The sequence below is a fragment of the Crocuta crocuta genome, unplaced genomic scaffold (genome assembly GCF_008692635.1).
Source record: "Crocuta crocuta isolate KB4526 unplaced genomic scaffold, BGI_CrCroc_1.0 scaffold138, whole genome shotgun sequence".
Taxonomy (NCBI): domain Eukaryota; kingdom Metazoa; phylum Chordata; class Mammalia; order Carnivora; family Hyaenidae; genus Crocuta; species Crocuta crocuta.
The window spans coordinates 1467816-1495065 of record NW_027532585.1 but is presented as its reverse complement, the minus strand read 5'-3'; the positions used below and the strand labels follow the sequence as shown (position 1 = coordinate 1495065).

The 27250-nt window shown below is 39.1% G+C and overlaps 1 protein-coding gene across 1 annotated transcript in view; it reads left to right on the top strand.

Moving 5' to 3' along the window:
• The first annotated feature begins 4335 nt into the window (after positions 1-4335).
• Positions 4336-27250, top strand: part of WDR11 (WD repeat domain 11) — a 60022-nt gene continuing 37107 nt past the window's right edge. Inside the window, exons 1-11 of the mRNA XM_077779498.1 lie at positions 4336-4451; positions 5273-5384; positions 11027-11180; positions 12114-12287; positions 14288-14474; positions 17198-17363; positions 17789-17903; positions 18923-19118; positions 19668-19771; positions 23284-23460; positions 26847-26931. Coding sequence (XP_077635624.1) covers positions 4366-4451; positions 5273-5384; positions 11027-11180; positions 12114-12287; positions 14288-14474; positions 17198-17363; positions 17789-17903; positions 18923-19118; positions 19668-19771; positions 23284-23460; positions 26847-26931 — 1556 coding nt within the window. The 5' untranslated portion in view covers positions 4336-4365. The remainder of the gene's footprint in view (positions 4452-5272; positions 5385-11026; positions 11181-12113; positions 12288-14287; positions 14475-17197; positions 17364-17788; positions 17904-18922; positions 19119-19667; positions 19772-23283; positions 23461-26846; positions 26932-27250) is intronic.

Here is a 27250-nt window from a genome sequence, read left to right as displayed (position 1 = left end):
GTTAATGGGTACAAGGTTTCTTTATGAAGTGATGAAAACATTCTAAAATGAAGTGTGATGATGTTTGCAAAATTCTGGGAACATCACCAAATTGTGTAAGTTAAGTAGATGAATTGTGGGTATATGAATTCTATCTTTATAAATCTGTGTTGTTGTGGTTTAATCCAGTGCTTCCCAGCACTGAATCCAGGCAGCTAGAATTCATTGCAACTGGGCTGCGGAGTGGGTCGTGGCAGAGAGGGCAGCGTGGTATTGTCGGTAGTCAAAAGCACAAGTTTTGGAATCAGACTCACCTGGGTTCCAGTGCTGGCTCTGCTTTCTGCTGGCTGTATAACTTCAAACAACTCTATGAGGCTCAATTTTGTCATCCATAGGACATTTGTGATCATAGTCTTGTAACTTAGAGACGATTGAGTGAGATGATGCAGGTAACGGGTAGATCATCATATCAGATCATCATATCTGACATGTTGTGAGTGCTCAGCAGTAAGGTTTTGCCTTCAACTTCGCCTTCAACATTTCCATCCATGCTCAGATCTACTTACCCAGTGCTATTTTTCTTAAGTTTCTTTAAATGTTTATTTATTTATTTTGAAAGAGGGCAGAGGTAGGAGAGAGAGAGAATCCCAAGCAGGCTCCACACTGTCAGTGCAGAGCCCGATGTGGGGCTTGAACTCACAAACTGTGAGATCATGACCTGAGCCAAAGTCAAGAGTTGGATGCTTACCTGACTGAGCCCCACACCCACCCCAGGTGCCACCACAGGGTTCTTTCTGATGTGACCTTGGAAAGTTTATGAAGTAAGTGATTTGTTCAGTTATTTATTATTTCCATCTTCATCCCTTTCCTTTGCTTTCCCTGTCCTGAGCAGAATGACAATCATAAATATCACAAAATACTTGACCCTTGAAGAATGAGGGGTTTAGGGCGCCGACCCCCGGTGCAGTTGAAAATCTGCATATAAATTTTGGATCCCCATAGAAAGCTTCACTACTAATAGCCCACTGTTGATTAGAAGACTTACCAATACCATAAACAGATGATTAACGCAAACTGTGTATATGTATCCTATACTGTATTCTTACAATAAAGTAAGCCAGAGAAAAGAAAATATTATTATTATTATTAATTATTAATTATTTTGAGAGAGAGAGAGCATGAGCAGGGGAGAGGAGCAGAGGGAAAGAGAGACAATCTTAAGCAGGCTCCATGCTCAGCCTGGAGCCTGATGTGGGGCTTGATCCCAGGACCCTAGGATCATGACCTGAGCCAAAATCAAGATTAGGACACTCAACTGACTGAACCACTCAGGTGCCCCAAGAAAAGAAAATATTTTTAAGAAAATCATGAGGAAGGGAAAATACATTTACAGTCCTATATTTGCTGGAAAAAAATCTACATCAAACTCGTGTTGTTCAAAGGTCATCTGTGCTCTTATCTCCACCAACTCTAAAAGAAAGAGAAAAAAACTTGTTCTAGTTTAGGGATGCAAAGGACATAGCAGTGGAGGGATGCTCTGGGCCCTATTACCATGCTTTGGAATTGATGTCTTCTGGCATGGGCATGGGGTGAAATAAGTAGTTTTTCAGACATGGAAGAGGAGCAGGTTCTGTCCTATTAAGGAGATCAATAGTCCAGTGTGTCCAATATTCTGTCTCCACACTGGCCAAGACAGATGTTTCAGAGAAGGCCATAAAATCCTATTAACATATTTAATTCACACTCTCATACCATGGGAGACATATTGCTGTCCCAGCCCCAGCTGGTCATCCATCCTTGCCCTGAATATTCAACATTCATGTTCTCAAGGTAGCTTACAGACTTAAACTAATTAATCCCTCTTCCTCCAAGAGGGTTACTTGCTGCCCTTCTCCATCTGTGAGTGCCATCACTGACTCCTCATTGTCACCTCAATCCTGATTGACCGTATGCTTATGGCCATTTGAAGCTCCTGCTCCATTAATCATTTATTGAGGATCAACTGCATGCTAGAGAAGTGTTGGGCATTGGGGAGAAGGAAATATTGGAATTTGGTTCCTTTCTGAAAGGAGCTCTAAGTCTACCAGGGTGTATTTATTCCCCTATACTACAGTTGCCTAAAAATGTGTTACTTTCCCCTGCTAGACAGAAATATACACAGATAACAATCACGTGGGGTATATATATTAAAATAACACAGAAGAATAGCACAGAAGAGTGATTTCTCAGAGGTCACTACACAGTACTTCAACTTATATCACATTGGCCAGAATTTAGTCTCATGGCTTGATCTAGTTGTCAGGAAGCTGGAATATATATTCATTTAATGGAGTGACAACGTGCTCAGCTACAAATTGTGGTTCTGTTTCTATGAAAGAAGGGGAGAATGAATTTTGGGAGCCAGTCACAGGAAACGTCAAAGATTTGTACTAAGGGAGTGATAAATGTAGACCTGTGGTTATCGGCATCTCTGGTTGCCCCCAAATACATCAGTAGGGAAGGATGTGGGCAGGAAGGGAAGGGAAGTAGCAAGAGTTGCCGGAGAGGGGTGCCTGGGTGGCTTAGTCGGTTAAGCGTCCAACTTTTGCTTAGGTCATGATCTTGCGGTTCCTGGGTTCGAGCCCCACGTTGGGCTCTGTGCTGACTGCCAGCTCAGAGCCTGGAGCCTATTTCAGAGTCTGTATCTCCCTCTCTCTCTGACCCTCCCCTGCTCATGCTGTCTCTTTCTCTCTCTCTCTCCTAGAAATAAATAAAAATATTTAAATTAAAAAAAAAAAGAGTTGCCGGAGAGCAACTAAGCGACAAAAGGAGTTCATTGGCTTTAACAGCTAAGATGGTATTGGAGGTGATCTTTGAGAAAGTTGTTTTCTAAGAGCGATAAGATGGACAACAAAAACCCGTAATAACAAAATTACCAATTATTTTGTACCTTTGTTGAATGCATTGGGGAAAAAATGGACATCTGCAAAAAGACAGATTTTTGCTGGAGAGAGATCATGTCGAGTGTTACAGTAAAGGGCAATGTGAAAGACTCAAAATAAAGTAAGGACTGTTAAGAGAGTCATTCCAAACAGAGTGGAAAGGACATGGAAATAGTAGGGTCTATGCACCTCTCCTGTTTCAATCCTCGGAATATAGGAACTTTTGACTTTTGTCAGTCACAACTCCACCACCTCCGGGAATACATCCTTCTATTTTGAACCAACTTAAAGATAATATAACACTTGTTAGTTAAATAGCCAATAGTAGGGGCGCCTGGGTGCGTTAGTCGGTTGAGCGTCCGACTTTCGCTCAGGTCATGATCTCGTGGTTCGTGGGTTCGAGCCCCGCGTCGGGCTCTGTGCTGACTGCCAGCTCAGAGCCTGGAGCCTGTGTCAGTCTGTGACTCCCTCTCTCTCTGACCCTCCCCTGCTCACGCTGTCTCTCTCTCTCCTAGAAATAAAAATAAATAAATAAATAGCCAATAGTATACCAGATGGTCAGCTTAAACTCTGCCAGCACCAATTTTAATTCTTTCAAAACAAGTTATGGAACCTTGAGGTTTTTGCCTTTATAAGAGTGCACTCCCGCTCCCTGGGAATTCAGAGCAGACTTTTGATTTGAGTTGATCCTATGTCCTGTGGATTACAATCCCTGAAACGCCAAATAAATCCTTTAGTTGCTTTACAAACTTCTTCTTATTGATCAACAGTACAGATGATGTGCTGAGCACAGAGGAGAGAGAGAGATGAAGTTTGATTTGAAGGAGAGCGGCAGAGGAAAACCTGCAAAATGAAAGCTACCCCAACAAGCACTCAAGCTGACAGGTGGCCTCAGGGGTAATGTATTTTTTCAAATATTTTCAAGACCAGATACGCAGTGTTCTCCATACTTAGAAATTGTTTACATTAGAGCCATTCATCTCATCCATTCTATCCATTCCATATTTCTAAATCCCAATCGTATTCCTATATTTGTTTTATAAACTTCTTGAGAGCGGACAGTCTCCTCTTCGCTACACTGCTGATGCCTAGGACAGGGCCTGGCATTTGGTAGCAGTCCTAATTTAACAGATCAAAGTCAGAAAAGCTAATCGGGATTTTCAGCTCTTGCTTTTCACGATTTCCACCAGGGCACAGAGGCCAATGCGGTCTCAGGGTAAAGCAAACAGACGTGATTGAAAGCAGCCTCATCCCCACACCAACAGGTAGCGAGACCTGAGCTGCCGGACCCTGAAAGAGACTGAACCTCGGAGCGCGGAACCTGAAGACAGCGGCGGAACCTTGCATCCGACGGAACCAAACGGCGGCGCTCTAAGAGCCACCCGGACTCTGCCTGGAACGGAAGCGCAGTGGCCGCCGCTTCCTGGTTGCAGGTGGGCGCCGAGGGCCGGGTTTAGCCGAGGCGATGTTGCCGTTCACGGTGAACTTCAAGGTGTCCGCGCGCACCCTCACCGGGGCCCTCAATGCTCACAACAAGGCGGCGGTGGACTGGTGAGGGCGCCGCGCTTCGAGGCGGCCGGGCTCGGCCCTGAGTGTGTAGGGGAAGGGGAAAGAACGATTCCATCCCCCTGGTTAATTTGGCCTCGCCACGCCCGGGGGCTGCCTACACGCTAGAGACTTTCTTCTAATGCTGGGTTTAGGTTGCTCCTATAAAAGGAGTAAATGCCCGAGCTGTGCAAATACAGTTGCCCTGTTTCTCCCAAATTGTTTCTTTTTGCTCTCCCCGCCCACACCTCCATCCCATTCCCCTTTCCCTTCCTGCCCATTTCTAGCTTGCCTCCCTCCACCGTCGGCTCCCCTGCCCACTTCCTCTCCCCCAATTTGCCTTTTCTCCTCTCTTTCTTATACCTGTTTCTTCCCTTTAATTATTCAACAGCTTGCCAGACGCCGCGCAAGGCGTCTGTTTCCTTACCTGTCATCTCACCTTTACCTTTTCACTGTGAACCTGCACTGCAACTCTGAACTTGAACCCTGAGATAGAAAGCAGGATTCTGTAGCTGGGGCCGCAGGGAATGTTCGCAAGGGGACTGAACTCTCCTGTCCAGTGTTGCTTTATACATGCTTACGGCTATATATGCATGTCTCTCAGAAATTTCTTTTTTATCCAAATGAGAGACAGATGTCAACATTTTTCAGTTAGCTAGACTTTTTATTTAAATGGGATAAGGTAAAGTACTGGCCTTTATGCTTAAATAATAATTTTTTCGATGGTAGTACATATTAGATTTATGATTTATTTTAGCCTGTCTCTTGGTAGGAGAGAAGTTAAGTCTTTGTTTTGTACTTAAATTTTAATATCCCTGTTTTGTTAGGGGCTGGCAAGGTTTAATTGCTTATGGATGTCACTCGCTTGTGGTAGTGATTGATTCCAATACTGCCCAAACTCTTCAAGTTTTAGAAAAACATAAAGCTGATGTGGTCAAGGTAAGTCAAATTCCACTTTCACCCTTTAACATACAGCCTATTCAGACGTTTTAAATGTCACTAGATTCTCAAGTCATACGTATAAATGTTGAATAGCTTTTAAATATAATGATTTATTGGGGTAACTTAGTAGTTCCACATTCATGTGTGTGTGTGTGTATGTGTATGTATGTGTGTGTGTATATATATATATATATAAATATATATATATACACACATACACACGTGTGTGTGTGTATGTGATTTAATGGCAATCCAAGATGAACTATTAAATACTAGCTCTCCGGGCGCCTTGGTGGCTCTGTTGGTAAAGCGTCCAACTTCTGCTCAGGTCATGATCTCATCGTGAGTCTGAGCCCTGTGTCGGGCTCTGTGCTGACAGCTCAGAGCCTGGAGCCTGCTTCGGATTCTGTGTCTCCCTCTCTCTCTGCCCCGCCAGCACTCATGCTCTGTTTCTCTCTGTCTCAGTAATAAATAAACATAAAAAAAAAAAATACTAGCTTTTAGGTGATTTTAAAGCTGATGGATAACACACCAATTCTACCATTTACCAGAATGCTTAGCATATGCTAAATTTTGAGCACTTAGCATATGCTAAGGATTTAGAGATGAAAGCCCTCCAGCAATTCATTGTCTAATGAGGAACAATGAAAATACAAATACGCTTTGATAAGTGAACTCTGTGCGAAGACAAAGGAGCTACATATCCCCTAGTTGGGGGATCAGGGGAGGGTCCCAGAAGTCTTTCCAGTTTAGGAACTGGTAAACAGTAGTTAGCAAGTGAAGAATTGGGGAGGGAGCACCCCAGGAAAAAGGAAGAATAAGCACAAAGGTAGGCAGGCATGTAAAGATAGCTAAAAGGCGGGATGTGCCTAAAGGGGTGATGGGAGAGGAGGCGGCCAGAGAAATTCATCTGTCCCGAGAATGTTAGAAGATTCTGAAGGAATTTGGATTTTTAAGTAGGCAGTTGATAAGGTTCTGTTGGCATCTTGGAAAGACTTACTCTGGCAACAGTGTGGGATTTCTTGGAGAAAAGGCAAGATGGGGCAGTGAGGTCATTTAGGAGAGTTTTGCAGTGATTTTAGCAGGAAATTCTAAGGGCCTCAAAGCTGAGACATGAAGGAGTCATCATCAGGAGAAAACTTAAGTAAACTTACTGCTTAAGAAGTAAACTTGAGGGGGAGCCTGGGTGGCTCAGTCGGTTTAAGTGTCTGACTCTTGACTTCAGCTCAGGTTATGATCTCAAGGTTGTGGGATTGAGCCCTTCGAGGGACTCTGCATTGGACGTGGAGCCTGCTTGGGATTCTCTCTCTCCCCCTCTACTTTGTGTGCTTTCTCTCTCTCTCTCAAAAAAAAAAAAAAAAAGTAAACTTGATAGCTTTTATAGTTATCAGTTTAAGGAGAGTCAGAGGCCAGAATGATTCCAAGTTCTCTTTGAATAAGTGAATGATAATGTTGCTACAAGTAGGTGTGAAATCGAGTAGGTGTGAAATCGGTAAGCTTAAGTTTTTAACATGCAAAGTCTCAGACACCTGGTGCAATTGACTTTTGAATTATAGTGATCTGAAATTTTAGGGGAAAGGATTAGAGCTAGAGATTTGGGGGTTTTGGTTTGTTTTTGGTAACAGCTTTATTGAGACACTCCTACCATAAAATCCACCCATTTGTCGTGTACAGTATCCATGGTTTTTAATGTGTTCACAGAAACGTGTGGCCATCACTGCAGTGTCACCACTCTGAATAGAACCCCAGTACCTGTTAGTAGCTGTCTCTAATCCCTCGTTTCCTTCATCCCTAGGTATCCAGTAGAATACTTTCTGTAGGTTTGCCTATTCTAGACATTTCGTATAAATGAACTAATCCAACATGTGGACTTTTGTGCCTAGCTTCTTTCATCTCTCACTCTGGGTACATCCATGCTTTAGCACGTATGAGCACTCCATTCCTTTGTATTGCTGAATAGCGTTCTACTGAGTATACCACATTTATGTATTGATGGACATATGGGTATTTCCAACGTTTTAGGTATTAAGAATAATGCTACTATGAACATACATGTGCAAGTTTTCATGCAGACATGTGTTTTCATTTCTCTTGGGTATGTACTGAGGAGTGGAATTGCTGATTCATGTGGTAACTCTCTGTTTAACATTTTTAGGAACTTCCAGACTATTTCCAAAGAGGCTGCACCATTTTACATTCCTATTAGCGGTATATGAGGGTTCCAATTTCTCTACATCCTCACCAATGTTAGTTATTATATGTCCTTTTGGTTGTAGCCATCGTATTGGGTGTGATGTGGTTCTCATTGTGGTTTTGGTTTGCATTTCTGGTGGCTAATGATGTTGGACATCTTCTCATGTGTTAATTGGCCATTTGTATGTCTTCTTTGAGACGTGTCTAGTCCTTTGCCCATTTTAAAATTGTATTTTCTTTTTATTATGGAGTTAGAATTCTTTATATATTCTACATAGAAGTCTCTTATGAGATATATGGTTGGTAAATATTTTCTCTCATTCTATAAGTTGTCTTTCACTTTCTTGATGGTGTCCAATAAAACATGAAAGTTTTTAATTTTGATGTCCAATATGTATATTTTTCTTTTGTTTTTTTCCATTGTTAAGATTTACACCTTTGTTTTCTTCTAAGAAATTTTAAAGTTTTAGCTCTTAGATTTAGATTTGTAATCCATTTTGAGTTAATTTTTATATATAATATGAAGTAGGGAAAAATGCAGATGATTTTTATATATTGACTTATGTCTCGCGATCTTGCTAATAAACTCATTAGACCTAGTAGCTCTGGGGGCACTTTTTACATAGACAGTCATGTTATCTGCAGATAACAGTTTAGTTTTTTCATTGATAATCTGTGATGTCTTCTATTTTTTTTTCTTGTCATATTCATATTGCATTGGCTTGGACCTCTATTGTAATGAATAGGAATAGTGAGAAAATACTCTTGTCTTGTTCCTGAGTCTGAGGGCAGGCATTCAGTCTTTCACCATTAAGTCTAATGTTAGGTATAGGATTTTATTTTGAGAAAAATAGGTTATCTCTCTCACACCCTTCCCTATCTTTTTGGCATTTCTGGAGTGTTCACTTCTTTGTGTGGATCCATGTTTCAGTCTGGTATTGTACTCCCTTTGCTGGAAGAAACTCTCTTAAAGTTCTTGAGGTGTATATCTAGTATAGGTTGATTCTCTTGGTTTTTGTTTGTCTATAAAGGTATTTCATCAGTTTTTTTTGTTTTTTTGTTTTTTGTTTTTGGTCTTATAATGCTTTAAAGATATTCCACTGCCTTCCGGCTTGCATAATTATTGAGAGAAATTCTTATCTTTATTTCTCTATATGCACTGTATGTTTTCTCATCTGGCTGCCTTCAAGATTTTCTCCTTATCCTTAGTTTATAGCAGTTAGATTATCATATATCGAGGTGATTTTAAACATACACACACACACACTCTCTCTCTCTGCTTGGAGTTTACATAAATGGAATTCAAGCACTTAAGTACATACATAGTCAATTCTTATCTGTGATAGTTTTATTCTATAAGGTTGCTGCAAATGCTGAAATTAGTGAATACTGAAATGTTGATTATTTCTAGGGGAAATACAGGTTAGGTTCCTGTGAGCCTCCTGTTATAACATTTTCATCAGACTGATCAGTATATAACCATGTTTCATATGTGTTTTTGTTGATTCATTAACATTGAACTCCCAGCTGAACTCTCATGTCTGAACAGAGTTTATCTCGTGTTTTGTTTTGTAAGGCCTATCACAGCTTCTCGTGCTTGGGACCACTAGGTAGTACTTGAGCACTGTGCTTGGAGACCATTTTGAATTTGAACAGTGAAATCCTCAAGAAAAAAAAAAAAACACAAAAATACAAAAAAGCATGGTGTTAAATAAAGCATAAAACAGACACTTGTTTTGCACTGCAACCACGTGGATAGAACTAGAGGGTATTATGCTAAGCAAAATCACCAGAGGAAGACAAATATCATATGACTTCACTCATATGAGGAATTTAAGATGCAAAACAGATGAACATAAGGGAAGGGAGGCAAAAGTAATATAAAAACAAGGAGGGGGACAAAACATAAAAGACTCTTAAATATAGAGAACAAACAGAACGTTGTTGAAGGGGTTTGGGGAGTGGGGGGATGGGCCAAATGGGTAAGGGGCATTAGGGAAGACACTTGCTGGGATGAGCACTGGATGTTATATGTAGGGGATGAATCACTGGAATCTCCTGAAATCATAATATCACTCTATGCTAACTAACTTGTATGTAAAATTAAAAAAATAAATTAAAAAAAACAACCCTTGTTTGCATTATGAGAGCTGAGGCAACATTTTGTTTCACCTGGCAATTTTCACCCCTGTGCATGTATCTGAATGGCCATGAAAGCCCTGCAAATACTGATTTTTTTTTTTTTAAATAAAAGCATCAATTTTAGTGAGGAGGCAAACTCAATACATAAGCATCTGTAAATAATGAGGACTGACTGTATTCACACACACCAAATAAATATAAACATACACATAAACACACATTCAAGCATATATGCATGTGCACACTTATACACATCTATTTTATTAAAAAAAAAAATTCTGGCCTGAGGAAAAGATGCATTACAGTAGAATTTTAAGCCTTCTCAACCCTCAAGTTCAGAAAATGTTTTGTTTCTGTCTTTTTCGTGAATGCTGTAGGAACTGGTTTCATACTTCCCTTGCCTTAGCATTAGGTATAAGTGTGTTTACATATATACGCACAAGTGTCTATGTGCAGATGTTTATATATATATTGGAAGATTCTGTGGCTTTTGGGTTCACTCATTAAACACAGACTTGCTGAGCACTAGCTTTGGCGCTGTGTTAATGTCTGGGGAAAGAAATGTGACCAAGGCCTGTGATCCTGCCCAGTGGAGCTTACAATTCATGGGTTGGTGATAGGTCAGAACAGGGCAAATAAAGCAATTGCCAGTTGTTGTTTGGAAAATGCTTTGAAGAAAACAACTGGATGCTGAGCGAGGACTGAGGGGAGACTTGGCCACAGAAGGCCATGGCTTCGGGTAAAGTGATGACCGTGTGTTTTATTCCTGCCTATAACCATCAGTATTTAATGCTCAGGGTTAACCAGATGTGTGCCAGAATTCTTGTGGTTTGTATTTAAAAAAATTCCTCTCAAGATGTTGCTCGAGGTATGAAGCATACCTTTTTTTTTTTTTTAAAGAGGAAAAATTAACATTTTTTTCCCCCAATTTTAGGAAAAGGACAGTTAGAGGTCTTTTGCTTGCTTTTTTTTTTTTTTTTTCCCCTTTGCAAGGCTTTGGTAGTTCTTCGTGGTCTCCTCTTAATTAGGAGAGGAGAAAATGGAAAACCATTCTACTTAGCAGTTTAGGATTTTAGATGTCATGATTAGATCTGATGATTGTATGACAACTCTTAAAAAAAATCAGAAATAATAATAAGAGTCTGACTTTTGAGACAGAAACCAGTTTCCTGTTTATTCTTTCTAAATATTTTTGTAACACGAGTGCAGACTGTAGTTTGGGTTCTGGTTGATGTTTTATGAAAATTGTGTTTAGTTTCATCCAGTACAAGTATTTACTTGATTTGATTTCTTCTTGATACTAGGTTAAATGGGCCAGGGAAAATTATCACCATAACATTGGCTCACCATATTCCTTGCGCTTAGCTTCTGCTGATGTCAATGGAAAGATCATCGTTTGGGATGTAGCAGCGGGAGTAGCTCAGTGTGAGATCCAAGAGCATGCCAAGCCTATTCAGGGTGAGGAAAGTCTGTGCTCCGCAAAGTGTTTGTGTTAATACACTTGCTCTTAGAATGGTTTTTTCCCTCTTTAATTTCGTCACTTCCCAGTTTTAACGCTTGATTGTGTTTAGCCTTTTCTGTTGATCTGAATCTAGCTTTCTTTTCCTTGTCAGTGTATTTCTGTACCTATTTCCTCAAATATCAGCTGATCTGTGCTTCCGTAAATTGCGCTGATTTTAACATTGACTTCAATCAAGCATGATGAGAAAAATGAAGCTGCTGTAAACAGTCATGTAATCTAAGCTATAATAGACGTAAACTTGGCTGAACTGCTATTCTGAGTTAGCCCTCAGTGCTTGCTTTCTGTTAATCGAGAGATGATCCAAATTTTATTTTCATTTGCCTGTAGATCATTTGCTTGTTTATGTTATTGACTTAAAACCAGTACAGTATTCTTTAGATTCCAGGCTTTGACTGAGTGGCTTTCCTGAGTGAATGAATTTTTTAAATAGTCATTTAAAACTTTTTTGTCAAGTGCTTTGTACCAGGTACTGAACTAGATATTTATTGTTTATTTTGTGAGAATAAATATGAAACACTGCAAAGTTCTATTAAGTAATTACACAAAAATGTAAGGAGAATATGACTTTGATCATGGCCAGGACAGTCCAAGCCACAAAGTTTTAAGTAATGATTAGTGAAAACTGTCTTGTATTTTCTTTGAAGTAATTTGAAAATGTTGACCTTGAGGTTCTAATGTCCAGACAGCTCATTTTTACATAAAATTGCACTTTTCCTGTTCATTCTTGACATAAATACACATATATGCAACATAGAGAGAGGGGAAGTTAGACTTAAGGATTATGAAAAAAACAAAAGTGAATGTCAAGGATATATTAGCCAAGTGTTCTGAAGTGATTTCTGAACTTTGCCTTTATCCGGTCTTTACAGATGTTCAGTGGTTGTGGAATCAAGATGCTTCCAGAGATTTACTCCTTGCTATCCATCCACCCAATTATATTGTGCTTTGGAATGCAGATACTGGCACCAAACTGTGGAAGAAGAGCTATGCAGATAACATTCTTTCTTTTTCTTTTGACCCTTTTGATCCCTCACATTTAACTTGTGAGTAGTAGTCTCTGGTGGAAAATGAGTTCTTCATAATATAGTTAATGCTGTATACGTAACATACGCACAACCTGCATGGTACATCAATAATGTTAAAACCACTGAGCGAAGCGGAGAAGTCCATATATCTGCAGCTCCTAAAACAGATACTAAATCATAATCCCATATCATTTGCAAGTGTTTTGATGGTTAGAAATTTAAATCGGCAAGCTGTACTTTCGATGTGTTGAATTCGTAAATAGATTAGTGAGGGAGAGAGAGGTGCTGTGCTGTGCTAATTCAGGCTTAATGAAATTTGTTTTTCTAGGAACATTTAAAGAGTCTGAGTCAAGAGTTTCATTTAGTATGTGGCCAACTTCAGTTTTTCTTTTTAAAAAATCGCTTAAATTCAGGCCACGTGTCTTGAGTGTCCTAGACAGACGCATGTGAGGAACAGAATAAGCCCAAGGGAGTTTGTTCTTCCAGAGATGCTTCTTGCCAGTGCGCTTTTGACATTTCTCTGAGCTGCTGATCTAAAAACTAGATTTGTTGTCAGACATGCATTTTTGTAACTAACTGATTTACGAAAGATTTTTTACTCAATTATCTGACAGGTATTTCTTGAGCTATCACTACATGCCAGGCATAAAGGAAATGAAGGGGAATGGGGGTGGGGGGCTGGGATGGGCTTCTTGTCGGATTAGATGAAGTGGTCAGAATAGGCTTCATTTTGAAATTCGATCGGAAACTGGAAAGAGGTAAGGGAATTAGCTGCGGTAAAGAATGTTTTCCCTGAATTTGAACGACTCAGAGTTCTGACTTTTATCTACCAGCGTATGTGTTCTTACTGAGTGTATATTTGTGTGTTGAAGAAGGAAGAGAAGGGTGCACAAGCAGAAACTAGAGTGGGCAGCGTGGCCGCAGAGCTCCAGTAGCGTGTGGCTAGGCTTTGCATGTTTCCGTGTGCATATAGGAACTCGCTCCCTAGTTTGTGCGGTGCTGTGGGGATGCGGAGGAGGGCTGCGTGAGCCGGTCCACGCTGGGAGGGAGGGCATCACAAAAATGGGGAATGAATGAGACCTCAGAAGGTGAGTTCTGTCCTCTCAAAAGGAGACAAGGCCTCAGGCTAACTTAACCGCGTCTCTGTAATTTGGTCGATGAAAGCCCGGTATGTTTCAAAGCGTCAGTTCACCTAACATCTTTGCTTTACTCCTACTGAATGTGCTGGGGCTGTCGTAACTCTTGAATACTTCTTCGCTCTGTCTGCTTAAGGCAGCCTCCCTGTCTGCAGGGAGCCAGGGTAGATAAGATTTCTCCGCTTGTATGGGCCCCAGTTTTGAGGGAGGTTATTTTTCAGTCGTAAAAAGGCGTAATTTGTGTTGGTAAATGCGGTGCTGCCTTCTTGAGTATTTCTGTTTCCTGTACATTTATTTAGTAGGTCATTGCTAGCGCTCAGTTTTTACTCTAGATAGAAAGAAAAAAGAATACTCTCATACTTCCTAAGGTTCAGTCTGATGCCCCAGAAGAAAAAGGAAATATGTTTAGATTCAGTAGCGCATGATAATCATAAAAAATTAGTATCACATCAAATATTTGAACTTAGCTAAGTGTGATATGTGGAGTCTCCTATATATGGGATTATTTTTCTTCTGTGAATTTTATATTCTAAAAAGTCTTTGGATTTTGAAGTTAACAGATATAATGAGGAAAGGTTTTTAATGAAAGTCCATGCACTGAATTTATTTGGAAGAACAAACATTTGTTCTTTCTGCCAGTAACTGTCTGGTATCATTTTAATATAAAACATTAATTTAGAACGCTGAGCTTGGAGGCCTCTGATGAATTGTAATGGGCCACCTGTTTGACTTCAACTTGGAGAACATTCTGGTTATGTTATGACTACATTACACTGCCAGCTCTGTATTACTAAAATTATCATTACCTTGCTTTCATACTTATATTGGAATAGAACTCTGTGCTCAACTTGATTAATCAGAATTTTGCTTCTCTCAATATAGTGCTCACCAGCGAGGGTATTGTCTTCATCTCAGACTTCTCTCCATCCAAGCCTCCCTCGGGCCCTGGGAAAAAAGTTTACATATCCAGCCCACACTCTAGTCCAGCTCATAACAAGCTGGCTGCAGCCACAGGGGCCAAGAAGGCTCTTAATAAAGTAAAAATCTTAATCACTCAAGAGAAACCTAGGTAAGTTACAAGTGTAAAACTAACAGCGTTTGTCTATTCAATATTTATCTGTTTATCACCCATTCATGAAGCCGCATTATTGAAGATGTACTAATACTGATTTTCTTCTTTACCTTCCCCTTTCTTATTTCCAGTTTTGAATTAACAGGAGGAGAATGTTCTCGGTCTCTTCCCCAAAGAGGAGATTCTGCGTTTAACACAGTTCCTCCATTTCTACTCCTTGTGCTAACCTCTCCCTGCTGATTTGTACAGATCACAGTTTTTGACTTCTGTTTTTGACCTCTGAAAATATAAGATGAAGATTTTAAATTTGGCTGTTGAATACCTTAAAAATTTGGGGACAAAGCCGAATTTTCATTTTAAATATATTTTCCTGACTTAAAAGCTGTGCAGTCTCATTAGCTGGTAAAACATGGGTATTTTTCTTACACACGTAAAGATGTCTCCTCTACTGTTTAAGGGCCAGGATTCAAGGGGACAGTGTAGCTGTGTGACTTAGAAAATTCTTTAATCTTGCTCAAATTTCACTCTCCCAGTCTCTAAAACGGTGTTCTAAAGAATCTCATATGGTGTTGTAAGGCTTAACAGGCACAGTAACTTAACGTTGTGGCTGATACTTAGCAAGCATTTATTTGGTAAATACTACCTATTGTTTATCTCAGAAATTGCAACCGAATAAAATTTTATTTTAAGTAACTAATTTTATCCAGTAGAAGTAGATTTTAGTTTTTTCTTTTCCCTAGAGAGCTATGATCTTATATTTTTATTGCTTTGGCAGTTTTTTGGCATTCATTTTAAAAAGGCTCTTATTTTTAATGTGCTAAATTTATTCTCTCTAGATTTTATGGTTCATTACCTGAAAAATATGTGGTAAAATACAAATAGCACTACAAATATATTCTGAATTTATATATAAGTATCATTTTTATGTATTAAGCCATAGGCTGATTAAGTTCACTAATCTATCCCCCACCCTGTGCTGAATAATTTAAGATTGTTCCTTAAATACCTTAAGAGAATTTTCTGTATATTTTTTATTTATTCTGTGTTATAAATACATCTTTTGAAGTCTGAATTGTTTTATGTTATGATTTGGGGAAATGAATTCTTGATCCCTTCAAATAGAACCACTCCAGGTGCTTTCCCGTCTGACCCTACTACAGTTCTGGGCAGCAGTACTGTGCCTGTTTTATGTGACGAAATTGAGTTCCACATTGTTTTAAATGTTCCTCAAGCTTGCCCAACTAGGAAATGGCAGAGCCAGGGTTTTAATGCAATCCATCTCCCTCTTCTGGTTCTCTAGTCTAATTTTATTTTAATTTAAAGCTTGTTAATCATTATAGAAAAAGAAAATCATACATAATTATATCTTTATTCCTATTTAAATATGTTTAATATAAAAAGGTTGTGATTAGGTACATGCAAGTCACAAATGACTAAAATGATTCTTGAGTCTCTTGAACAGTCTTCTACAATCTTTATATAGTTTTAATAATTTTATTTTCACAGAAGAAAATGCTGTGATAAGTGAATATAATGCCCTACTTTGTTTCAAAAAAGATTTGCGACCACTTAAAAGTGAATGAAGGCAGAGGAGAGGAAGTGACTTGCCCAAGGCCATACAGATAGTCTATTAACTCCTGATCTAGGGACCCTAATTGGCCCAATTATTTTTGTTTTGATGCTGAGTCTTGATTTCAGCAGTCTGTTTGGTACCTTTTTTTTCTTTTAAAAATATTTGAAAGAGAGAGAGCACACAAGCTGGGGAGATAGGGAGAGGGAGAGAATCCCAAGCAGGCTCCACACTCAGTGGGGAGCCTGATGTGGGGCCCTAATCCATGGACCATGAGGTCATGACCTAAGCCAAAGTCGAGAGTTGGATGCTTCACTGAATGAGCCACCCAGGTGCCCCTGTTTGGTACTTCTAATTGCAAAATAAAAATAAAACTACTGGGGCGGCTGGGTGGCTCAGTCGGTTGAGCATCTGACTTTGGATTTCAGCTCCAGTTGTGACCCAGAGTTGTGAGATTGAGCCCTGTGTTAACAGTGCTCCACACTGAGCCTGGAGCCTGGTTGGGATTCTCTCTCCCCCCTCTCTCTCTGCCCCTCTCCCCAACCCATGTTCTCTTTCTCTCTAAAGTAAACAAGATTAGGGGCGCCTGGGTGGCTTAGTCGGTTAAGCGTCCGACTTTCGCTTAGGTCATGATCTCGCAGTTCGTGGGTTCGAGCCCCGCGTCGGGCTCTGTGCTGACTGCCAGCTCAGAGCCTGGAGCCTGTTTCAGAGTCTGTGACTCCCTCTCTCTCTGACCCTCCCCTGCTCACGCTGTCTCTCTCTCTCTCTCTCTCTCCTAGAAATAAATAAAAACATTTAAAAAAAAAAGTAAACAAGATTAAAATAATTTTAAATAAGTAAATAAAACTATCTTATGGATGCCAGTACAGTTTTGTCACCTACTGTCTTATAGACTTACTACTTTAAATTTTTCAGAAATTTAGAAATGTCTCTAATCTATGCAGTTTTGTTGTCATAATTTGGATTCTGGCACATAGCAGAGAGCTGAGTTTTAGATGCTAGTCTCTGTTGGTCATTTCAGGAAACAATTGTACATTCACATTGACAGTTATGTGGAAAGGATAAAATTCAGTATTTTATTAGCTTTTTCTGATATGAATAAAGTCTTTGACCAATTTCTTGATGCCTAAAGTACATTTACTTTTTTCAGCGCTGAATTTATAACTCTCAATGACTGCCTTCAGTTGGCATATCTGCCTTCCAAAAGAAATCACATGTTGTTACTCTATCCTCGAGAGATTTTAATCCTTGACCTTGAGGTGAATCAAACAGTGGGTGTGATTGCAATAGAACGAACAGGAGTTCCATTTCTGCAGGTATGTGTGATTTATATGTTATATCCCCAAAAGTTGATTATGAATGTTGTAGAAAGAAAAAACATAATCTTAGAAATGTCCTTAGTTCCACTTTCTCTTTTCTATTTATTTAAAAATTGACAATGTTACTGTATATTCCTATTTTTCTGCACTTTTCATTGGTTTGATTTACCCTAGAAATTCTTCTGACTGGTCTGGAGAGAAGTGTTGAACTCTTTAAGTTACCTGGACAGAGACAAAGTTTTTATAATTATAAATGGAGTTTTTGAATGTTCATTTAGTTGGAAGCTTGGAGATTGTGTATTTTTTCCTTTTGGGGTTTTTTTTTTTTTGCCCATATTCTCTAAATACGAATTTATGAGCTTCCCCGTATATATTGTTCAATCTGTTGTATTTTAAAAAATGATTATATTATCTATTTAAAGGTAATACCCTGCTTTCAGCGTGATGGTTTATTTTGCCTGCATGAAAATGGTTGCATAACTTTACGTGTTCGAAGATCTTATAATAGTATTTTTACCACTTCAAATGAGGAGCCAGGTGAGTTTATATCTTAGAATAATGTTAACATGTTTTTCTTTATAGTTTCATAATCCTTCGTGTGGCAGATACCAGCCAGAGCATACACAGAGCTAATGGCTGTTCTGGCCTTGAGAAAATAGAATAGGGTTGTGTCCTGGGTCGGGCTCTACCCTGACAGTGCAGAGCCTGCTTGGAATTCTCTGTCTCTCTGTCTCTGCCTGTCTGTCTGTCTGTCTCTCTCTCTGCCCCTCCCCCACTCATGCTGTCTCTGTCTCTTTCAAATAAACTTAAACTTAAAGAGAAAAACATAGAATATGGTTGTGATTTGGGGCATAAAAAAGCACAAGTCCAAGATTAATCTCTTGGTGCTATAATAGTCTACCTCGTATATGCAGCAAAGAAAGTAATTATTTTTAATTCCTTCTTAATTGTATCCATGAGCCAAGTGGGTATTATCTTTGTGAATTTTTCTTTAGCACAAGTAGAACCTGGCAAAATACCTTCGTTATTACATCCCCTAACTTCCCCTCTGCTTTAGGAATTTCTGTTGTACAATGATACAGGTGACTCAGTTGTCATTTTCAGTCCTGTCCTGGAGAATAAAAGCGGTGTTTTGTAAAACGATGTACTATATAGAAGCAGACGTGACTGTCACATCTTTTGTAGAGAGCCATTATTTGGGGGCTTATTACATAGACCACTATAAATCATGATGATCTGTAGTGTACTGTACATTACTTAATCATATCGCTATTGATCTTTTTTCAAAGTTATTTTCTTTTTTAAAAAAATATTAAAAAATAAGCTATATTGATTGTAGTTTTTATTTTAGAAATTAAACTTAGTGTAGACAGTCACCAAATGAATTATATTTGTACTGTTTAATAATAATTGTAAAAGGAGAAGACGTGTTTGACAAACTCTGCACTAGTGAAGGAATGACGTTCTTTTTTACCTGAGGTTTGATTAGAATTAAGTAGTAGTGATGCTGCTGTGGTGACTTTCTGATACTTAAAAGAAAACAATTCTGCGTTAAGATCCAGATCCTGTCCAGGAACTCACCTATGATTTACGAAGCCAGTGTGATGCCATCAGGGTGACAAAGACTGTGCGTCCCTTCAGTATGGTATGCTGTCCCGTCAATGAGAACGCAGCTGCTCTCGTCGTGAGTGATGGCAGGGTCATGATATGGGAGCTGAAGTCCGCCGTGTATAATCGAAATTCGCGGAACAGGTAAATGAATCAATAGGATCATTTTCTGGTTTGTTTTGTTTCCTCTTTTTATTTTATTTATTTATTTATTTATTTATTTCTGAGAGAGAGAGAGAGAGAGAGATAGACAGTGTGAGCAGGGGAGGGTCAGAGAGAGAGGGAGACACAGAACCTGAAGCAGGCTCCAGGCTCTGAGCTAGCTGTCAGCACAGAGCCCGACACGGGGCTCAAACCCATGAACTGTGAGATCATGACCTGAGCTGAAGTCGGACGCCCAACTGACTGAGCCACCCAGGCGCCCCTGTTTCCTCTTTTTAAATGGTTACCAGAATCATAGGAAAATAGCAGGAACTGTTTTCTTCCTATAGAAAATAGTTTTAAAGTGAGAACCCAGACTTTAGATGATTAGGGAATTGTGCAAACCTGCTAGAGATAATTTACCAATGGGTAAGATAAATTAATACTGTAAAAATGGATAGAGTGCCATGATCTGAAATTAGTAATTTGAGTTCCTGAAATGTGATATAGGCATTAAGTCTGTGAAATCATGTAATTGTTATGTCTTTGCAGTAGCTCTGGTGTGTCACCTTTATACTCACCAGTGTCTTTCTGTGGAATCCCCGTAGGAGCGCTTCACAATAAACTCCCAGACCTCTCCTTAGATAACATGATCGGTAAGCTCTTTTCCTTCCGCTAACGTGCAGGTTAGGTGTTCTTCGTGAAGGGCAAAATTAATAGCCACTGATTTGTAGTTGTTATAAAGTCAAAGTTAATACTTGAGAAAACAAAAATGTGGAATCGTCCTTTCCTCAGTAAATCCGAGAGTATGGAATATTTAAGCATAAAAACATAGATTAGCATTACAGTCATTAGAATTTGAAAATGTTCATTCATGAGAGACTCTGATGTAAATGAAGGGGATGACATTAGGCTTCCGAATACTGGAAGGAGTCTGTGTTGAGCCGTGCCCTGCCTCCTCAGAGCCTACGTGCTGGCGCTCCCTTCGCTCGGAATTGAACCCATACGTGCTTTCTCTCCCTTTCTGCGACTCCTAATTCAAAATCCAGCTCAAGTGTTGCTTCCTTTAGTCTCCCCAGCCTGACCTAAATGTTCTTCATTCGTGGTCCCTCATAGTGGTCAGTTGATTGTAATTGTGATTTTATTTGTTTCCTCCAGTGAATTGTAAACTCCATAAGTTTGGGTCAGTGTTTGATTCCACTTTGTATCCCGAGCCCTCAGCGGAGAGCCTTGTACGTTCAAGATGTGCAGTATACTTTTGTTGAAGGAACAAAGTGAGCAGTATTAGAAACAGTTATTTTAACATTTTGACATGCATTTAAAAATTTTCATGTTGGGGATTCGTCCAACAAATATTTTTTTTTTATAAAATAATTGCTTCAGAGTTATTTAATTATCATAGGGTCAGTATATGCTAAAGTAAGAATGAGGATTTATNATCATGACCTAAGCGAAAGTCGGACGCTTAACCGACTAAGCCACCCAGGCGCCCCAGAATTTGTAAATACACCAAGCAGTTTTGATGTCTAATTCTTTGAAAATTGCAGCTGTGGCTCTTAAAGGATTTTCTGTATCATTATCTGTTCTTCCATAATGTAGTTGAAAATCAATATTATTTGGTAGGTTTTTTTGTTTATATGCTGATGATGATAATATTAGGAAGAACATTACCTTTTCTTAAAAAATTTTTTTAACATTTACTTATTTTTGAAAGAGAGAGAGAGACAGAGTGCCAGCAGAGGAACACATGGACCATGAGATCATGACCTGAGTCGAAGTTGGACACTTACCCTCCTTCATTAATCTTTTTAATCAGAGATGACATGTGGGGCATCTGGGTGGTTCAGTCAGTTAAGCGTCTGACACCCAGCTCAGGTCATGATCTCATGGTCCGTGGGTTCAAGCCCCACATCGGGCTCTGTGCTGACACCTGGGAGCTTGGAACCTTCTTAGGATTCTGCGTCCTAAGAGTCCTAATGAGAGGATTCCCTCTCACTGCCTCTCCCCTGTTCACACTCTGTCTCTCTGTCTCTCAAAAAGGAATAAACGTTAAAAACATTTTCTTTTAAATCAGAGATGACAATTTATTGGGTGTTTATATAAGTGTTGTGCTAAATGCCCTGTGTGTTACCTTAATAACCCTGCAAGGTGGATAATACTATTATTATTTCTATTTTGTGTACGTGGGAGCTGAGACCCAGAGAGATTTAAAAAGCTTGCCCCAAACTCCACAGCCAGTTAGTGGAAGAGCCAAAATGTGAGCCCAGTCACCTAGTCATGCTCCTGGCCATGACCTCCAGTCCTGGATGCTCCATTGTGATCTTAGGCGAGACCTGACTTCTCCAGGCCTTGCCTTTCTCACGATTCTTCCCACTTGTAAAATCCTTTTGCTCAGTGACCCTAACTTGTGTATTTAAAATTCTTTCTCTTCATCGTCCAGACATAAATCCATATGAGGAAGTTTAGACACATACTTGTTTTGCAGAATTCATTTTATCAGTAACAGTTTTCTGAGTTAATTGACCTTGTCTTCACTTAATATAAAATATTAAAGTGAGAAGAATGATAACCATTCATGCACAGAACTAATCGGTAATATGAAGCCCACAGGAGGCTGAAATTTCATGCTGTTTAGGTATTTAAGTGACATAAATTACATTTTTTTTAAGAGACAAAAGGGTACAGATTGTATACAGTTCCTGACAATGCAGTTGATTTGCAAGCATTAAGTAAATAAAGCTTTATTACTTGAAAACATTTTAATTAAAACTTTTAATTAAACTTTTAATTTGAAATTCACTATGTCCTTAGTGATAATTGGAAGCAATTCATTTAAATACAGAGGCCTGATTTATATTCATTGGGTAAAGCCTGCTGCTTTTTAAGGCCCAATCTGCCCTACCTTGTGAATTGCCTCTACCGGAGAAGCTTGAAGAAAAATATGGCTGTTCCCAGAAGTCAGTTCCAGGCTACAGAGGGTTGGTAAACATGGTACCTGCAAGGTGAACTTCACATTCCTTTAGACTCTGTCTTTTGTTACCAAAGGTGGATATCAGTCGTATCACTGATCCTAATGGATCATTTTGTTTAGATTGAATTGATGGCCATTTTTCTGTACATCTTAGGAATCTTAAAATACCACTTAAAAAAAAACAACTTTATAGCCTCAGAAGGTTATAGTTAATATTCAGAGTCCCATCGCCCACTTTCAGTCATTATTTACATTTTTCCCTTTCACAGTGTGTGTGTATGTGTGGTGTGTGCATAGATGTGTGTCTGTATACACACATCTGAATATGTGTGTGGTCTACACACACACACTCATGTATCCTTTATTATGTGTTCTTCACAACTATATCCCAGTATTCAATAGGGGTTTATAGGAAGGTATACTCTTTCAAGTGATTGGTCTTGATTTTGTCATACTCTTCATATTCATGTTTTGTTAGAATGGTTTTACTGAATCATTTTAGTTTGAGACTTAATAACGTAAGTATAAATGCTGTATCTGAAAATAATGCCCATCTATCCCTGTGACAGTTTACATATTATTTATGCTATATATTAATATATATTCTCATATTATTTATATGTAACTCATATATAACTTATGTTATTTACATATAATGTGTTATCTTACATATTTATATGTGGAATATTTAGTTATAAAGCTTACATTTTATAATTTCATTGACACATAAAGATTTCTCTTTAGAAATCTAGACGGGTTCTTTGACCCTGCAGTCGGTGATTACCAATTTTATGTATACTTTCGCAAGTGCATCAGTTTGAAAAGCAGCCCTTGGAAAGGCAGGCGGTAAGGTGGGGATGCGCTCCAGCCTCCCACTGCACAGAGGCTGCTCTCAAACCCAGGTCCCCTCATTGGCCTTGTTTGGTGTCCTCGTACCCGGAGCTTCAGCTGCAGTCATGCTTCTTACATGACAGAGGTCCCTGAATTCTGGACACAGCACTCCGGAGTGATCTGTCCTTTGAGATGGTAGGCGGTGCGGTTTAAGTCCCCTAGGCAAGTACGGAGCCAGCGTTCAGCCGTGGCCCTTCGGGTGCTGCGCAGTACCTAGTAGGTCTGAAGAGCATTTCCGCTGGAAAGTGTCCTTACCTTCGAGCGTACGCGGTGACGATCGTGTCTGTATTTCGGATTACCACTCAGGACAAAGCGCCATCGCCGGGGAGGAGCACCCGAAAGGCCCCGTGCTGCAGGAAGTGCACCTGAGGTTCCTGCTCACGGGACTGCTGTCGGGGCTGCCCTCGCCTCAGTTCGCCATCCGCATGTGCCCACCGCTGACCACGAAGAACATCAAGGTGTACCAGCCACTGCTTGCTGTTGGTGAGTCGTGGACCTGTTCTTCTTTTAGTCCCACTTACGCCTCCTTTTCGTTTTGATTAGTAGAAAATCCTTTCTTTGAGGATAAGGAGGAAGAGGCCCAGTGAAATCACGTATATACACATCTTAAAATATTTTTCTTCTTGGGGCGCCTGGGTGGCTCAGTCAGTTAAACGTCTCAACTCTTGACTTTGGCTCAGGTCATGATCTTATTACACTGGGTGAGTTTGAGCCCTGCATCCGGTTCTGTGCTGACAGCGTGGAGTCTGCTTGGGATTCTGTCTCCCTCTCTCTTTGCTCCTCGCCTGCTTGTTTTTTATCTCTTCTCAAAATAAATAAAAATAAATTAAAAAATTTTTTTCTTTTTTCTGTTCTTTTAATCCACCCTTTTTATTCATTTAATTTAATTTAAAAATTTTTTAAGTTTATTTATTTTGAGAGAGAGAGAGAGAGCGAGAGAGCATGCGAGCACAGGGTAGTGGCAGAGAGAGAGGGAGAGAGAGAGAGAATCCCAGGAAGGCTCTGTGCTGTTAGTGTGTAGACTGATACAAGGCTCAAACTCATGAATTGTGAGGTCATGACCTGAACCCAAACCAAGAACCTACTGAGCCACTCAGGCGCCCCATTCATTAATTTTAAGCACAATGTTTACTCCTCCACCTGACCCTGGGTGAAGAGCCCCTGACACAATGGGTACCTTTCTGAAATGTTTGGAGGATAACCCCTGTGTGATGCTGAATCCAGAATCCTTGTCTGTTTTTGGACTACCCAAGGCTTATTCTGTGTGCGTGTCATTTTGTTTTGGGATTTTGTTAACAAATAACATAATCACAGTTAGTATTTTAATAATAGCAATGTTCTTCATTTGGTAAGAATTGTATATGAAACATTGTTTAAAGTGGCTATCGTCTCTATAAAATAAGATTTGCCTTTTGGGTTGAAATTGCATAGTTCTATATTATAGATAGAAAATTGGTCTGGGTTTAACTTGCTGTCACACTAATTTATGGTAATGTGAGTAACCTAATTTCCTTTATAGAAAAAGACAAATTTTAATTTGGTATTAAGTATATAAGGCAAAATTAAGATCCTATTGGTTGGCTTCTGGCTTTCACTCTGGGTCTATAACATAATGTGTGATGTTTTTTTTTCCAATATGAAAACCTGACTCACATTTATTTTGTTGCTAGTATATGTCGGTGTGTCAGCTATCAGCTGACTTAAGAGCACTAAAGGCTTACTTGAGTAATCCTATTTAGCAATATTTTTATTTTCCCATTTTTCCTATTACTGTCCTCCAAAAATGGTTTGCTTTTAAGGTTTGGTAGTCTATGTGTACTTGTGTCCACATTTATATAAATTTAAATAAATATTTAGTTTTTGCTTTAGAAATTATTAAACCTTTTACAGAAATTTTAATTGGAATTTGTTAATGTACATTGTGTGTACGTGTACATACAGGGTCAGTATACCTAGTTTGTCGATTAGGATTTTGTCAATTTCTTGGAGAAAATCACTTCTTGGCACAGCTAGGTAATAAGAGCTAAGTCAGGATCTGAGATTTCTTTCTTCTTCTTCTTTTTTTTTAAATTTTTTAAAACCTTTTTCTTTTGGGATGCCTGTGTGGCTCAGTTAAGTATCCAACTTCGGCTCAGGTCATGATCTTGCAGTTTGTGGGTTCGAGCCCCGCGTCGGGCTGTGTGCTGACAGCTCAGAGCCTGGAGCCTGCTTCAGATTCTGTGTCTCCCTCTCTGTCTCCCTCTCCCCTGCTCATGTAGTCTCTCTCAAAAATAAATATTTAACAAAAATTTTTTAAAAATTTTCTTTTAAATTTATTTTTATTTATTTTGAGAGAGAGAGAGAGAGCAAGTGGGCGGGAGTGGGGGAGAGGGCAGAGAGAAAGGGAGACAGAATCCCAAGCAGGCTTCACACTGTCAACGCAGAGCCTGATTTGGGGCTCAAACTAACGAACCCGTGAGATCAAGATTTGGACACTTAACTGACTGAGACACCCAGGCGTCCCAGGATCTGGGATTTCTATTATAGAAGAAGCTGTGTTGTACTGGTATGTTATGACAATCAAGTCATTTATTGAATTCAATATCCTTACAAAGTAAAAGGAAAAAAACATAAAATAAGTGCCTAAACTTTTGCAGAGTCACTAGGGGACGAGAGGCAGAGTCCACTGTGGAATTTTTCTCCTGCGGCCTCCCTAGGATATGAGATCATAGGTTCAGTGTCATAAAAACTTGCAGAGTATAGAAATTATTTGATTATTTTGAAGATCTGTTCATTGAAAGATTTTAGCAATTCTTTAGATATTGTCTCAGTGCTAGAAATGACTAATTATTGTGGAATAGATGATAAATGCACACAAGTATAATATTGTATTTTCCTAAAATGGTTTTATAACATATTTTATGAGGCTTTATTCAGCAGGTAAACTAAAATTGGAGCTTGCCTAGCATTTTTACGTTTCATTATTATTATTCTTTTATTTCTACATTTAGTTACTTTGCGTGAATCCATTCTTTTTTTAAGTCATGCACAGTGAGAAAGTGATTGGCCAACCAATTATATGGTTCACTTTTCTTGCTTAATTTATAAAAAGAGGGACTGAAACATTCCTTTTTCAAGAATGGCCATGTCCTTTCAAATTAAATTTTAGGCACACTACCTGAGACCATGAAAAGCTTTAGGCATAATAATAACCGTAAACCAAAATAACACTGATAACACAAATAGTAATAATCATGTTCTTAGTTTGTGATAGGTACTATGCTAAGTGTTAAAATATGTCTTCTCATTTACTCTGCAGTACATAGATTTTCTGTTATTTCCATGTTAAAGGGATTAAGAACATAGATTAGTATAGGCAAGTGATTTGTAAGAGTAAGTGATTTGTAAGATAGAGCCAGAGCTTGAACTCATGTTTATAATCCACAGTTAACCACCATACTTGACCATCTTTATGATTTATGTAATGTAAAAGACAAAACAAAACAAAAAAATCTTTGTAAAGGAAAATGGAAAAGTTCTAGGTTTCCTTTTTGAGAACCAGCTATATAGTAAACAATCTCAGAAAGTATGAGTTCCCATGTGTAAACAAGCTTAGCAAAATGCTTCTTCAAATCCTGTGTGTATTGGGTTGGATTTTGAAGCCTTTCTGTAAAAACCTATCCCTGGATTTAGGTAAGAGTCAGACTACCTAAGATTGGACCCATTTTTGAAAAGAGAGAAGACGAAATTAACCCTTTCTTCACTCTTAGCTTGGGTTCCTTTTATAAAAGGTAAATGTTATAAGATGATCAAACTCTCGAGAAGAGACTTGTTGGAAAGATCTTGGAACTCCCACTAGCTGATACTCTTCTTTTACATCGTTTCGATAGGCACAAGTAATGGTTCTGTCCTGGTGTACCATCTCACCAGCGGGCTCCTGCACAAAGAGTTAAGCGTCCACTCATGTGAAGTCAAGTGAGTATGTCATTATGACATTGAGATCACAAATATAAGAATGCTGGAAAAAAGTTCTGGTAGACTTTTCTACATTGAATACTCTGCAGAGGTGATTATTTGCCTGGAAACTTGGAATAATAATTATTCATGTTTAAGTAATGGTTATGTTAATCAAGGCTGAGCACTAATTGTTTGCTTTGTGAAAGGGTGTTTTGCAGTGGAAAATTTTTTTTCTTTGCTGTTTGCTTCTTCAAACTTGTGTTTGCTGACTTTTATTTCTCCTACAGTCTAGGATATTTTCTCACTAGATATCACTGCATTTCCTTGTTCATATGTC